The sequence below is a fragment of the Camellia sinensis genome, chromosome 2 (genome assembly GCF_055761805.1).
Source record: "Camellia sinensis isolate YWXY chromosome 2, ASM5576180v1, whole genome shotgun sequence".
NCBI classification, from domain to species: Eukaryota; Viridiplantae; Streptophyta; class Magnoliopsida; order Ericales; family Theaceae; genus Camellia; species Camellia sinensis.
The window spans coordinates 220,793,308-220,807,459 of NC_138962.1; the positions used below are offsets into that span (position 1 = coordinate 220,793,308).

General features: G+C 31.1%; 1 protein-coding gene and 1 long non-coding RNA gene across 2 annotated transcripts; one reads left to right on the forward strand and one right to left on the reverse strand.

The window, feature by feature from the left end:
- Positions 1-1,131, forward strand: LOC145820658 (uncharacterized). Its single transcript, XR_014362626.1, has 3 exons — positions 1-355; positions 834-861; positions 1,058-1,131. It is a non-coding gene; the product is annotated as an uncharacterized LOC145820658 (long non-coding RNA).
- A 1,581-nt stretch (positions 1,132-2,712) lies between these two features.
- Positions 2,713-7,167, reverse strand: LOC114316468 (1-aminocyclopropane-1-carboxylate synthase-like). Its single transcript, XM_082913665.1, has 5 exons — positions 6,927-7,167; positions 6,586-6,717; positions 6,224-6,384; positions 3,964-4,549; positions 2,713-3,559 (listed from the first exon to the last, which is right to left on the reverse strand). Exons 1-5 carry the CDS (start codon positions 7,092-7,094, stop codon positions 3,254-3,256), a joined length of 1,353 nt encoding a protein of 450 aa, XP_082769791.1. The 5' UTR covers positions 7,095-7,167; the 3' UTR covers positions 2,713-3,253.
- Between the last annotated feature and the right edge of the window lie 6,985 nt (positions 7,168-14,152).

Sequence of the window (14,152 nt, forward strand, 5' to 3'; positions counted from 1 at the left end):
TTTTTAATAAGAAGTATTTGATTGTGTTGGACAACATGTGGCCTGCTTCGAGTGATGATTTGGATTTCAACAAGTATGTAACTCCACTCTGGAATGGATTTCTAAGGGGAAGTGGGGGTGCCATCATCGTCACTAGTAGACTGAAAGAAGTGGCAAGTGAGATGGTGGGTGAGCTCAACTTGTATGAACTTGAGCCCATATTGGATAGAGAGTCGTGTTGGCACATAATTCTAGATTCAATTAGAAAGAAGTATTTGTATCACCAGATATTACGAAAAATGAAAGATAACATGGTAGATAGGTGTGGTGGTCTTCCATTAGCTGCAAAGACCTTAGCTGAGATAATTTCAACCGAGTAAATTTTCTAACTCAAATCTAGTCATTTTAATTTTGGTCTTGCTTGGTTATGCCTTGAAATCTTCTACTAGGTTAATGATTCACTGCAACGTCAAATTCCATTGAGAATTATAGGGTTATGGTTTCGATCCATGTGATGAATGTCTTTTCTCCATGTCAATACTTGCCTGTTTGGTTGGGTTTTTGTTTTTTGTTTGTCTGTTTTAGAAAACTCAAACAGTGAATTGTTTCTAAAAACAACCCACTATTTAGGAAACTCCAAAAAGTTGTTTTCAAATTTTTGAAAACTGTTTTCGGGAAGGAAAAAAAAAATTTGAAAATGATATGTGAACTATGAGTTTTTTCGAACTTTTCATTGTTTTGTTTCCAAAAATATGAAAAACAGAAAACAAAAACACAACCAAACTGCAGCCTCACTCTCTCTCTCTCTCTCTCTCTCTCTCTCTCTCTCTAACATACTACTGTTACATGCTCAGGTTTTTGAAAGATCTGACTGCAATTAAGGTCTGGTTCCCTCACTTTCTTCAACATTCAGTTTCATTTCTACATTTAAATCCTTTTTGTGGGTTCTGAACATCTATGTTGTTTAATCAGTTTTTAATTTACAATTTCATTTCCCATTGTCTCTACCACAATTGGGATTTAAAAGCTTGGCCAATTCTAACTTACAGCTAAGGTTGTTTTCAATTTGTTCTTACAGATGTTTCACTTGGTATTCGATAAACCTGTTGCACCCACCTCAGAGCTCCTGAAGAAACTTAGGACCTATTCAGGTATATCGAGGCTAACATTTTTCTTTTTCTTTTCGTTATTTTTCTTTGAAAAACTTATTTTCATATGAAAAAACTAGTCTCACTGAAGCATTTATGATTTAGCACCAAAAGAATAGAATAAGAAGTTGGATGAAGAAACTGGGAAATCACAATCTGAAATCAATATCTTAATAATCAATACTCAAATCATATCATAGTCTAGTTGATAAACCATTACATAAATAAAATTTTATTTAAACCATTATTCTTAATTATACTAAAAATCTTATATTCTTCAATTTATTGTCATCCAACACTTTTTCGTTCTGTGACTCTGTAGAAGTTTATTATGCTGAAATTGTCTCTGATCACAACAATGAATTAGAAGCAAGAGGAAGTTGTGATCTTGAAAAAGTAGTGGAAGACTTGAAGAAACTTTTCCAAGTAGAGTTCACTCTAAAGATAGATAAGAATAATACAAACAAGAATCGAAGAAGAAAGAAGAGCCTACAGAAAAAGAATCCAAGTGCACGGGTATTTGTTCCTCTCTGTTATCTGCTTTTCAAGTTTGAAATGTGAAAAATGATGGTTTGTTCTTCTTGATCCACCATCTCAAGTGTCAATTGCAAAGCCATGTATGCTGAGTAGGAGTGTAAACGGTTTGCTTTGATTGGCGTTGAGAGAAAACTTTGTGCCGAATTGAATCCTTCATTTTGTTAGATGAGGAATTGAAACCGAATAGTTTTATCGGTTTAGTGTAAATGATGGATTTAATAGGTGAATTTGAAAGTGTTACAAAAATCTATAGATTGTCAGTGACAATGTATAATTTTAATTGGAATTGATGCACTTTATAATTATGGGACTCATAGTTGGGGACCAATCAAATTATATGTTTTGTTCTCATACTTTCACACACTTTAGGAGTCCTTTTCATTTAATGTCAATTAGTTTTGAATTGGAATTGTCTAAATATTTTGACGTGATGAAATTATAATACAATTCTTATCACTCTTGTTGAATAAAGAACCAAGCCCACGTTGAATTTTGAGCCCACCAATGGCTTGGGCTAGACCTTGTGGAAGAAATATGTAATCGAAACTACAATCCGGCCCATAAGAAGAATACTCTTGGACACTCTTCCCCCAAGTTTTACATGAGATCGGATCTTCTGTGTCATTTCCCTTCTATTTCTCTATTTCAAACTCTCGCTCTCTGTCACACGATTAGAGTCAAAAAAACTTGCTGAAAGATAGTCTTGGCAGTGCCTATAGTCCTTGTGTCAGGATTTAGTATTGAAATAATTTGTGACATTATTCAAAAAATAGCACTAAAAATTTGGATTAAAAAATAAAATTAGAGATGAAATTTTGATTGAGAAAAGCAAGGTGCTTCAAAGAATTAAAAGCATGAGTTTCCATATGATTGTTTAAAGTAATTCAGCAATTTTAGTAAGATGAAACAATTGATCATAATATTTGGATATTACTTTCCAATTCATTTATTCAACATCAATATCAAGATAAATTCAAGAGACATTTAAGAGAGAGAGAGAGAGAGAGAGAGAGAGAGAGAGAGAGAGAATAAGAAGAGATTTGCTACATGACTTCAATATTATTTAATGGAATTGAAACTTCAAACAATATTTTACACATTACACCCAAATAAATTACATATTATTAAAACATTCTCTTTCCTAAATTATTGTAGTAATTATTTCTAATGGAAAGAATAAATCTACTTGTCCTCTTGGTACAAATTAATGGTGCATAAAATGAGAAATGATATATTTATCACCTCATATATTTAACTTTCTGAAAGTCACGTTGAAGAGTTCTGGTGAAATATTCTAACAATAATATTACGTAGTCAGAAAAAAGTCATTCAAAAAGTAATCAAAAAATAAAGTCTATAGACGTGATTCATTTTAATTGTGACTCACATCGTATATTTTATTTTTTTGAAAATTTTTGAATTTACTTTTTTTGACGTTATAAATTTTTTATATACTAATGATACGTAATAGTCCTCTAAACCGATTAATTCCTAGCTCGAACTTGATGCGAGTGAGGATGAGGAGAGTGAGGAGATGACATATGAGGCTACCTGAGACCGTCGTTGTATATCCGAGACGAGAAACTCAGTCAAAGATTCATTTGGCACCTCTTCTTCTTTACTGTAGCTACCTCTCCTTCCTTCTTAGTCACAAATTTTCGACTTCTCTGCAATGCAATTTCAACTGTATCATCATCCATGTTAGCAAAGCAAACCCTAAACCAACCAGCCTCAGTGCAGTGAAAAGATGATCCCGGAGAGACATTGAGTTTCACATCGTTGATTATCACACGCCATAGCGCCATTTCAGCTTCAATAGTTGGTTCTTTGAGCAACGGGCGCAAATTCATCCAGCAGAAAAGTCCGGCATTGCTATTCAAACAATGGATCCCCATCTGCAGTGGTGTTTCCAAACATTTTTATTATGATAAACATTCAAAATCTTAAATTTTACAAATTGTATTTTTTTTTTAAATCACACTTTATCAATAAAAAAATATAATAATTTAAACTTCTCAAATCACAAAGAAAAAATATATATATATTGATATTATTGTTTTAAAAAAAAACATGTAGATATGTGAACTTTTAAAATTACCCTCATTTTTTAAGTTTGTTATTAATACTTTCAAATAAACGTTGCAACTTATTTTCCATTCAGCTATGCAATTGATTTTTATATATATATAAATTTCATTGTCGAAAATGCTTTCTAAAAAATTGCAATTGTAATAGAATTAATGCTAATTTCACAAGCAATTAAACTAACCAACATACGAGATATATGCTAACATTTTACCTCTTTCAATCCTTCTGTGAAAATTTTATGCCTGCACTCTAACCTCCTCGAGCTCTCATCAAGAAACCTCTCCACAAAATCATCATCAGAGAGCATTGCAGCGAGTAAGTATTGAGTTTGGGAAGAGACTAATCCAAAACTCGACATCTTTCGAGCACAACTCACAACTTCATCGTTGTATGAGTAAAAAATACCAACCCTAAAGCCAGGAAAACCCATGTCTTTCGACAAACTGTAAACGATGTGAATGAGATCATCGTTACTATCCATGTCTTGAATGGCCTCAGAAATGCTAGTGAAGTGGGGAGGCCTGAAAATGGTGGCAGCGTAGATTTCGTCGCATACAAGGTGGATGTTTCTTTCATTGATGAAATTCACCAAGCTTTTGAGAGTGTCTTTGTCTAAAATGGTGCCTAATGGGTTTGATGGGTTGGTTATGATCAAGCCTTTCACTCTAACGTTGGCCTCTATTGTTTTGTTGTATGCTTCTTCTAGGGCTTCTATGGTGATTTGGAAATTGTTTGAGCTCTCACAGGTAACTGGTATTATTTGAACACCGGTTCGCCATCTCAAATCCCGAACAAATCTGAAATATTCCAAATGCATAAAGTATAAGTGAAAAGTATAAAAAAAAAAAATTAAAAATGAGATGATTGCATTAAGACTTATTATTTTAATACAAGAGTACCCATAAAAAAAAAATGACATTTAATTTCAAAAATACTACTGCTACAAATTGTATAAAGATTCTTTATGAATAATATTTTTCAAATTTTAAAAATTAATTTTTTTCTTCTCTCATATCATTCAACATAATACATGATTATTTTGTCAACGTCACATAAATGAGAAGCTGTTTAATGCAAAAATCTATTTATGTATAAAATACTATAAAAATGATATGGCAAAGTTATTTTTATAAGTAAAATCATTTTTATGGTGTTTTATTTTAGAGCGAAAAGAAATTTCTCTATGAATTTTGTATTTTTAATATCATTACTCATATTTTATGATCTCAACGTCATTAGTGATCTCGTCCAATCAAAATTAGTCAACTCAATCTTAAAAGTGAGTTCAAGATCCCAACTTTGCAGTTCCACAGAAGGCAGATTTCAATCACATGAGACTTTGAATCCCCACTTTACTAGATCGATCGACTGTAATTGATTAAGATAATTAATGACATAATAGTTTAGAACGACAAAAAATGGACTCCATACCATACGTATTTTCTAGTGTGTTACTAAATATGGTGGACCAAAATTCTTTGTTAAGACCCAAAGTCAGCTTGAGCCTTGGACAATTTGCACAAGTAAATCCATCATTTTGGAAAACTTTCCAAAAACCCGACTGTGTGTTGTAGTTGGTATGAATTTTTTGGTGGTCCAAATCCAACGAGAGGTCTATTGTCAACACGTAATAACTTAATGGCTATATAGGAAAAAAATGAGAAGAAAATTAGCCTGTGTCAAAAGTTCTTTGTATTAATATTTGACCAGAATTCTTTTGATTCTTAACAAATTTTGGAGGTGGTTTGGAAAGGGGGAAAGTAATATATTTTTATAGCTGAACGGATCAAAATGAACTAGTTTTTTTTTTATCAACTCAAAATGAACTAGCTGATAGATGAAGAAATAAAAGTTATTCACCAAAAAAAAAAATATTTATACACCCAAAAAGTAAGATTCGCTAATAGCTAATGAAGTTTTGATGTAGTTAACTCTTAAATTTATACAAAATTTTCATCTTGTTTATTTTGAAATAATAAAACCTAAATCAAAGGGAAATTCAATCATGTCATTCTATATTTACTTTTACTTTTTGGTTATACAACATTGGATAATTTTAAGTGTGCAAGTACATACTATATGTACTTATATAAGTTCTTACAAATATAAGTAAGTTATCTTACAAAGTTTTCACAAACATACGTAAGTTAATCTATAAAAATTTGAGAAATCATAACTTATGTATATTTGTAAGGACTTACGTGATTTTGTAAGGTAACGTAAGTACATATGATATGCACTTTACACATTCAAACATTTTCCTATAACTAATGTTATAGGAGTGCCCGAATGAAGTTTCTAAACAAATCCAACCCCCCCATATTCAAGGCGCATTCCATGGTTGAAACCCCCCAAGACTGAAACCCACTCCTTAAACAACCAAGAGAACTGAAAAATATTTGGAAAAACTATGGGGATTCATTTATTAGAAATAGTTTATGTGATTATTTGTATAAAAGATGAGTACGTACGCTGGATAATAAGGTGATGGAACTAGAAATGCATCACCCGGATCGGCTAAACAAAACATGATCGTCTCATTAGCTCCGGTGGCTCCTCCGCTCATTACTATCTTGTTCGGATCAAACTTAACCCTTCCACCTCTTACTCTCCCCATAAACTTCGCGACAGCCTAAAAATATAAAAGTAAAAACAATAATTAGTGTACAAGAACTGACCAAATAATACTCATTATAATACTGTGACCAATTTTTATGCATGTGGAAGTGCAGTAAAGATTAATGAGAAAACTAGTCATTGAACAACAACGTTAGAAGTACATAAATTAAATACATAATCAGACACAGAAAACATATGGATCAAATAGTCGTACATTCCTAAACTCCGGCAGGCCATGATAGTCCTGAAAGTTGGCTATGTCCTTGAAAGCCATTGATCCTTCAGTTGTGCAAATGGATGCTGTTGGGTTTTTCTCAATCCACTCCTTAATTAGGTCAAAACATAGCTGCAAACAAAAGCCACAAAAAATAATTAACATTTGAGAATGAAATCATGGTTAGAATCCCATTTTCTCTCTTACCCAAAATCCGTACACAAAAAATTATTGCTATTTGAGTGAATCTATTCGCACGTTGATTTTTCTAAACATTTTTCTGAGCACGGATGCTGGGTCAGTGGCATTGGGAGTATGAGAGACATGAAAGTTCGCAAAACCTGGTTTTCAGCAAGACCCATTTGGATGACACCATTAGGGTTTTTGGTGAGGTGAAAAGGATCATTATCATATGCCTTCCAACCATCAAAGTATGGAGAATTTTCACCATGTTCATCATTGGTTGCTATCTTGGACAAAAGTTGTTGATTCAAACTCGTCAACCCCATTTTTCTTTCTCTCTCTCTCTCTAAAGATATGATTCTATCAACATATATATGTAGTGATGATTGTCTAACAATTAAGTGAGATACAACTGGACATATGACAGGGTATTTATAGGCAAGTAACAAGAAAAGTAAGCAACATAGAAGTCTCCCTTCAGAATGCCCAAGAGTCCAACTTCCAGGTTTGGTAAGCCAGATTTGGGAACTAGAGATGTATTATTTCAAGTGCTCGTTTGGCTAATATTTTGAGAGTAAAAAAGTATAAAAAAAAAATAAAATAAAATAAGCTATATACGTTAATAAGATAAAATATCACTTTTTATCTATAATCATTACATTTTTTCTCTTACAAAAGTAAAAAATATCCCGAAACAGAAATCAAACGAGGCTAAAAAAGTCAGGCTAAAAAAGTTAACTATATTAGCCAATGCCAATCGACTTCTAACTCTCACGTTTAATATTCATTAGCAGTAATTATTTTTTTTGTGGCCGTGCCCATAAAAGATGTTTACTTCAGCTTTAAGTGAAATCCCCACAAGTTGGTCGTGGATTTAGTCTCCGGAATTAGTCGAGGTCACTAGTGAGTGATGAAATTAGTTTTTCAGAAATAATCGAGGTGCGTGTAGGTTAGTCTGACACCTAATTATTAAAAAAAAAAAAACACCCAAGCGTCCAAAGACAAGAAATAAAATTTAAAAAAAATAATAACGATATTACCTATACATACAAATTTTCAGAAAACAATCAAATTTTTAGGATTCACTTCTCAAAAAATTAAGTTTTTTTATTTGTTGTATTTTTTTGTTTTCACTGGTGTTTTTTTTATATTTTAAGTAATTTTTAAAATTTTTAGATACACTTAATATAAATATACTTAAAAAGTATAATATTTGTGAAAAAAAATAAAAAAATTCACTAAATACTAAAAATATAAATTAAAAAAATATGAAAATTTAATACATTTTTAATATTCTTGTGTATTTATTGATTTTTTAAAATATTTTTTAAAAATATTTTACTTTTTAGATACATCTAAGTAAGGTGTATCTAAAAACAAATTGCTTAAAATTTTAAAAATATTCACTAAAAACAAAAAAAAAATACGAAAAATAAAAAAACTCAATTTTCAAAAAATTTAATCTAAAAAATTAAAACCAAACATACCGAATACCATTCATTTTTTTTAAAGACACATGAAATTATGCGGCTATCAAATCAATATAATTTATTTTAAAGAATAATTTAAACACAAATATTTAAAAATTAAATGATTCAAATTATGAAAGTGTAACTTGTAATGAGCTTAAAACTAAATATTTGTCAGTTATCCGATTAATATGATTATTCTCAAGTATAATCTAATATCAAAACATGGCTCTTAGGGATGGTTTGGGAAGTGGGTTGGTTTTTTAACTTTTTGACTTTATTGGCTATTTTAGCCTGGTTAAAAAGCTTGGTTTGGGAAGGGTTTTTTGACTTTTTTAACTTTTTTTGTGAGAGAAGAGTGTAATGATTATGGGTTGGATGTGATGTTTTATTTTTTATGGCTAAAATAACTTATTTTATCTTTTATGAATAAAATAGCCAAAAAAAGCCTCATATTCTTCTTCCCAAACGGTGCCTTAATAAGCTTACAAAATTTCAAAATTGTACAGTCACAAGGGTACATTTTTGTGTCGCAATCATTCTTGATACGATCCATATCCTACCAATTTTAAGGGGTCTTTTGGGAACTAAAAAAAAAAGTTAACTTTTAGTTTTTTTATTCATTTTAGGTCACATCACTTCTCATATTTTTTACCTACAAAAACATAAAATAGACTAAAAAAAATAAAAAAAGTCAATTTTTTACTAACTTTCCAAAACACCACTAAATCTATATCATAGAGCTCATTTTAAAAAAAAAATAAAAATAAAAATAAAATAAAATAAAATTGAGTTAACACCTTATAAGGTTTCTGTTTAATATAAATTCTCCCCTCATATTTGAAAAATTATACTTACCTCCATGTCAGATTAAAATAACATATTTGCCATTTAGCCTTTATACATATAAAATAATAAAATAATACAGATATTTTATTCATGTTATTTCAAGGGAAATAATAATTATCTTCTTTGGTTTAACTCACACAAAAAAATTACGTTTTTTATTTTTCGTGTTTTTTTTATATTATTTTTACTAAATTTTTTTAATATTTTAAGTAATTTTTTTAATTTTTAAGATACACCTAATCTAGATATACTTGAGATTAAATTCACCAAATACAAAATATAAAAAAAAAAAATTCAATACATTATGTCATTTTGTTGTATTTAATGGATTTTTTGTACAAATTTTATACGTTATAAATATATCTAGATTAAATTGATCTAATATAATGGTGGGATTAAAATGAAAAATTATACTCGTATATAAAAATTTATAAAAAACATATATCAGAAAAATATTGTGATATTGATATTGTTAAAAATATAAATCATTTTTGCCGGTATTTTGTTTTAAAGTAAAAGGTTACCATTAAGCTATATCATTGTGTTCGAAAATTCTACATAAAATTTATGTTTATATAACATCACCTAATAAAAATATATTCAAGTAGAATTTAATGATGGAAAGTTATAGAATATAGTCATGATAATAGAGAAAAAATGGTAAGATGGTTATTTAAAAAAATTTAAGGCATGATATCAACAATTCATGAGGCAATTTGTAATGAGATTACAAACTTCGAAAAGGAAAATGTAATTTTTCAAATGAGAGAAAGATTTGTATTAAACAAAAATCTCAGAGAGTGTCAGTGTAATTTATCCTAAAATTGGAGATAAAAATTCATGAAGATAGTACAAGTGATTTAGTGGGTGTTCAGAAAGTTGCTATTTTAGTAAGTTATTTAATTTTTGACTATTTTAGTTGGATGTTTTTGTAGTTAGATGTGTTGTTTATGAGAGAAAAAATAAAATGACTATGAATTTAATATAACTTTTTATCTTATTAACTATTTTAATTTATTTTTTCTTTTTATAAATTTTAGTCAAAATAAAAAATAAAAAATAAAATCTAACTTGCCAAACAAGTTGGTGAATCAGATATCGTAATGGCTTGCGTGTAAGTCATGACTCATGAATCTAAGGACAATCACGTGAACAGAATAAGAGCTCATTGTTTTTTCACGGCTAAATTATAAATACACTTTTCAAATTTATTTAAAATATAAATTATTTTTTATAGTTTAAAAAATTATAAATATTTTTTATTAAAAATTTTTATTTAACATAATTAACTAAAAAAATAAAATTTGTAATTGATCTCTTGTTCAATAATAAAATTACCTAAATTATTAATTAAAACATATTTTTAATATCATTAAAAACTGTTAATTGACTTAGTGATTTATTAATAAAAGAGGCGATTTGCTATGAAATTAGAAACCTTAAGGGATGAAATATAATTTTCAAAATCACAGGGGGCGATTCATATTTTAATCAAATCTCAAGGGGTATATTTGTAATTCACCCTTTGTTCATTTATGTATGTAAAGGACTGTTTGGCTGGTTTTGGGTAGGTTTTTTTTCTCTATAAAAGGAAATTTTGTTTCCTGGGGAAAAAATGTGGCAAAATCAAGCACGACAGGGTGTGAACTCAACTAATGGAGATCCATAATTTGATTCAAAATTTTTCTGTGATGGATTTTGTTGTATAAATCTTTTTTATATTTTTTTGTTATAGTATATAATCTAGTAGTTTGAGAAAAAATTACAATAAAATAATATTATAATCACAAAATCTAAATGATATAATCTTATTTTAATTTTAAACATAAATAGTTAGATTACTACAGAAAAATCATTATAGAGAAATTCATTGCAGAGAATAAGGTTTATTACATTTTCTCCTAAACTATCGTCAAATTGTCTATTTAATACATGAACTATCGATTGAATCTATTTAGTCCCTAAAGTATCTAAATCAAAATCTATTTAATCCCTAAACTATTGATTGAATCTATTAAATCCCTAAAATATTTAATTCAAGCATATTTAGTCCCGAAAAGAATTACAAAAATAAAATATATGCCCATACGTATTAAAAATTAGTAAAATACCCTCCTCAATTAAGATTTTATTACAAAAAAATCTTCTAAATTTTTATTTTGTCTTTAAAAGTATATTATTTCATTGTGTGTTTAAATTAATGTTAGAGTGTGATTTTTCAGCCTTATCAATCAATTATATGAATATTAGATATATTACAAAAATAGAATTAGATAAAGACAAGTACTTATTCATTGTAGAAGATTGTTAGGTTTTTATTCTTGGCAACCCCGTTTGACAAAACTCTTTTAAGTTGTATTTGTTTTCGCACTTTTTATTTCAGTGAGGCTATGAGTGTTTAGATGCGAATCCAACCTGAATTGTACTTTGCAGAGAAGTTTGTGGTGTTAATACTTTCAAGATTGCCACTTCGCTGATTATGACGGGGATCAAGCTGCCCGGTCAGCTCGCGGGAGTCCAGGGGGCAACGCCCCTTGGCGGGTCCGGGGCAGCACCACGGCGGGGTCGAGGGGCAGCGCCCCCGAAGCAAAATGCAAAATTGCATTCAAAGTTGCATGTCCGCCCTTGCTCGCTTGAGCGAAGGAGTGCTCGCTCGAGAAAAGAGTGCGTCTGTGAAAAAATCTGAAATAGATAAATGTACGCTCGAGCGAAGGGTGCGTGGCTCGAGCAAAGCCACTTATCGAAAACACGCGTTTTTGGTTCCTCGCTCGAGCGAGAGAGTCTTCGCTCGAGCGAGCATCGCGATTCAGATTTCTATAAGTACGTGATTCAGTCAGATTTTAAGATTACTTCTTCAGATCTTCTTCTTAGGTTTTAGGGTTTATATTTGGGGATATTTTGCTAGTTTTCTTTGATATTTTGATCGAGTATTCAACTCATGGTTTAAAGAGTATACATCAAAGGATTGTTTGTTTGTTCTACACGAAAGAGAGAGTTGTTCTTCGGTGGATTCCGAAGAATTCGAGCCTGAAGCTTTGGTGGATTCTGGAGTGGCTCATCGTCAAGACAATTCTGAGGTGAAGACGGGGTCGGAAGAGGCACATAGGGGTTGGTTCAATTCGGGCGTGGATTCGCTAGGTAATTAAGAGTATACCTGTGTAATTCCTTTATATCTTCTTAGTGGATTGTTTTGTGGCACTTGGCCGTGGTTTTTAATCACAATTAGAGGTGTCCAATTGTGATTTTTCCATGTAAAATCGTTGTGTCGATTTGACTTAATTGTTTGATTGGGATTGTTTTGTTGCTTTAAATTGATACATAATCACAAATCAATATTTAGCGGATTTCTAGATTTTTCAATTGGTATCAAAGCAGGTCGTTCTATTTATTTTTTTTTTAAATTATTTTAGAACGAGATCTTGTTTGATTTGTGATAATGGATTCAATACGTGAGGGAAATTCTATGGTTCGACCACCCCTACTTGACGGATCCAATTATTCTTTTTGAAAAGCTCGGATGAGATCGTTTTTGAAATCTATAGATGAAAAAGTTTGGCAATCTGTCATGAATTGGTGGACCGAACCAACAATTACCGTTGATGGAATAACTTTCCCCAAACCAATTGATAAGTGGGACACAATTGATTACCAAAATAGTAGCTGGAATAGTAAAGCTATCAATTCTCTCTTTTGCACTGTCACACCTGAAGAGTTTAGTCGTATTTGCAATTGTGAAGTCGCAAAAGAGGCTTGGGATATCTTACAAACTATTCATGAGGGCACTCCTTCTGTTAAACGCTCAAAACTTCAAAGGCTCACGTCTAGTTTCGAAAACCTTTCAATGAAAGATAGTGAGACCTTTGATGAATTTTATGCGAAATTGAGTGACATTGTAAATTCCAGCTTCAATTTAGGTGAAAAAATACCAGAATCCAAAGTTGTGGGAAAAATTTTGAGATCCTTGCCCAATCGGTTCCAACCAAAAGTTACGACTATTGAGGAGGCTCAAGATGTTGACAACCTCAAGCTGGATCACTTGGTTGGAAATCTCCAAACTTATGAAGCACATAGGAATTTCAAAAAGAAACAAAAAGATATTATTGCTTATAGTAGTGCTCATAGAGTTGAAGAGGATTCTGATGAGGATTGTGAGATAGATTCCAAGATTACGGCTGCTTTTGTTAAACAATTTAAAAAATCTTTTTTGAAAAAGAATCCTAACTTTTGGAATCTACTCATACTCATAAATCTAAAGGCAAAGATAAACTCAAAATTAATCCTATAGCCAAGAAGGAGAAAGGAAAGATACAAAGGAACTCTAAAAGAGTCCAATGCTATGAATGCCAAGGATTTGGCCACTTTGCTTCAGAATGCCCCACTCGTTTGAAGAAAAAGAAAGCCCTCGCCATCACTTGGGATGATGAATCAGTATCTGATGAAGATGAAAGTGACAACGAAGATCAAGGCGATGAGGGACATAAGCAATTCCTTGCTTCATGGCGGCTTCTGAAACTGAAAGAAAAACAGAGTATCCGAAGAGCCCGGTTGAGAATGCCACTGATGATGAATCCTCGGGAAGTGATGATGAAGAGCTTGAGCAAGCTCATGAAAAGTTGTATAAGGAATCTCTTAAGTTATCCAAATTGAATGACAGACTCACTATGAAACTCAAAGCATGTGAAAGTAAGAATGTCAAACTAAAGGAGGAGATTTCCGAGGCTAGGATTGATGCCATCAAGATAGCTAATGATCGACAAGCTCTTTGTGCAAAACTCTTGACTTGTGAGATAGAGAGGAATGAACTACAACAAATCTATGTAACATATGAAGAAAAAATTGAAACTCTCGAGAGGTCTCAAGTTGCTTTGGAAAAACTAATGATCAAAAAAGAGGAAGAGCTCAAGTGTGCTATGGCAACCATTAGTCTTTGGAATAAATGATTAAAGACTTTGGACAATATCATTGGTTCTCAACATATTTGTTCTGACAAGAGTGGCATTGGCTTTGGTGGTATGAAAGAGCAAAAACAGAGTGCATCCACATCTCATGATACAAGAACTCAAGGG

Coding starts and splice junctions, on each gene's coding strand:
- LOC114316468 (XM_082913665.1), bottom strand. CDS start 7,094: ATGGGGTTGACGAGTTTGAATCAACAACTTTTGTCCAAGATAGCAACC. Junction 6,385..6,585: donor GCCTGCCGGAGTTTAGGAAT/GTACGACTATTT, acceptor TTATATTTTTAG/GCTGTCGCGAAGTTTATGGG. Junction 4,550..6,223: donor CCATCACCTTATTATCCAGC/GTACGTACTCAT, acceptor GGAATATTTCAG/ATTTGTTCGGGATTTGAGAT.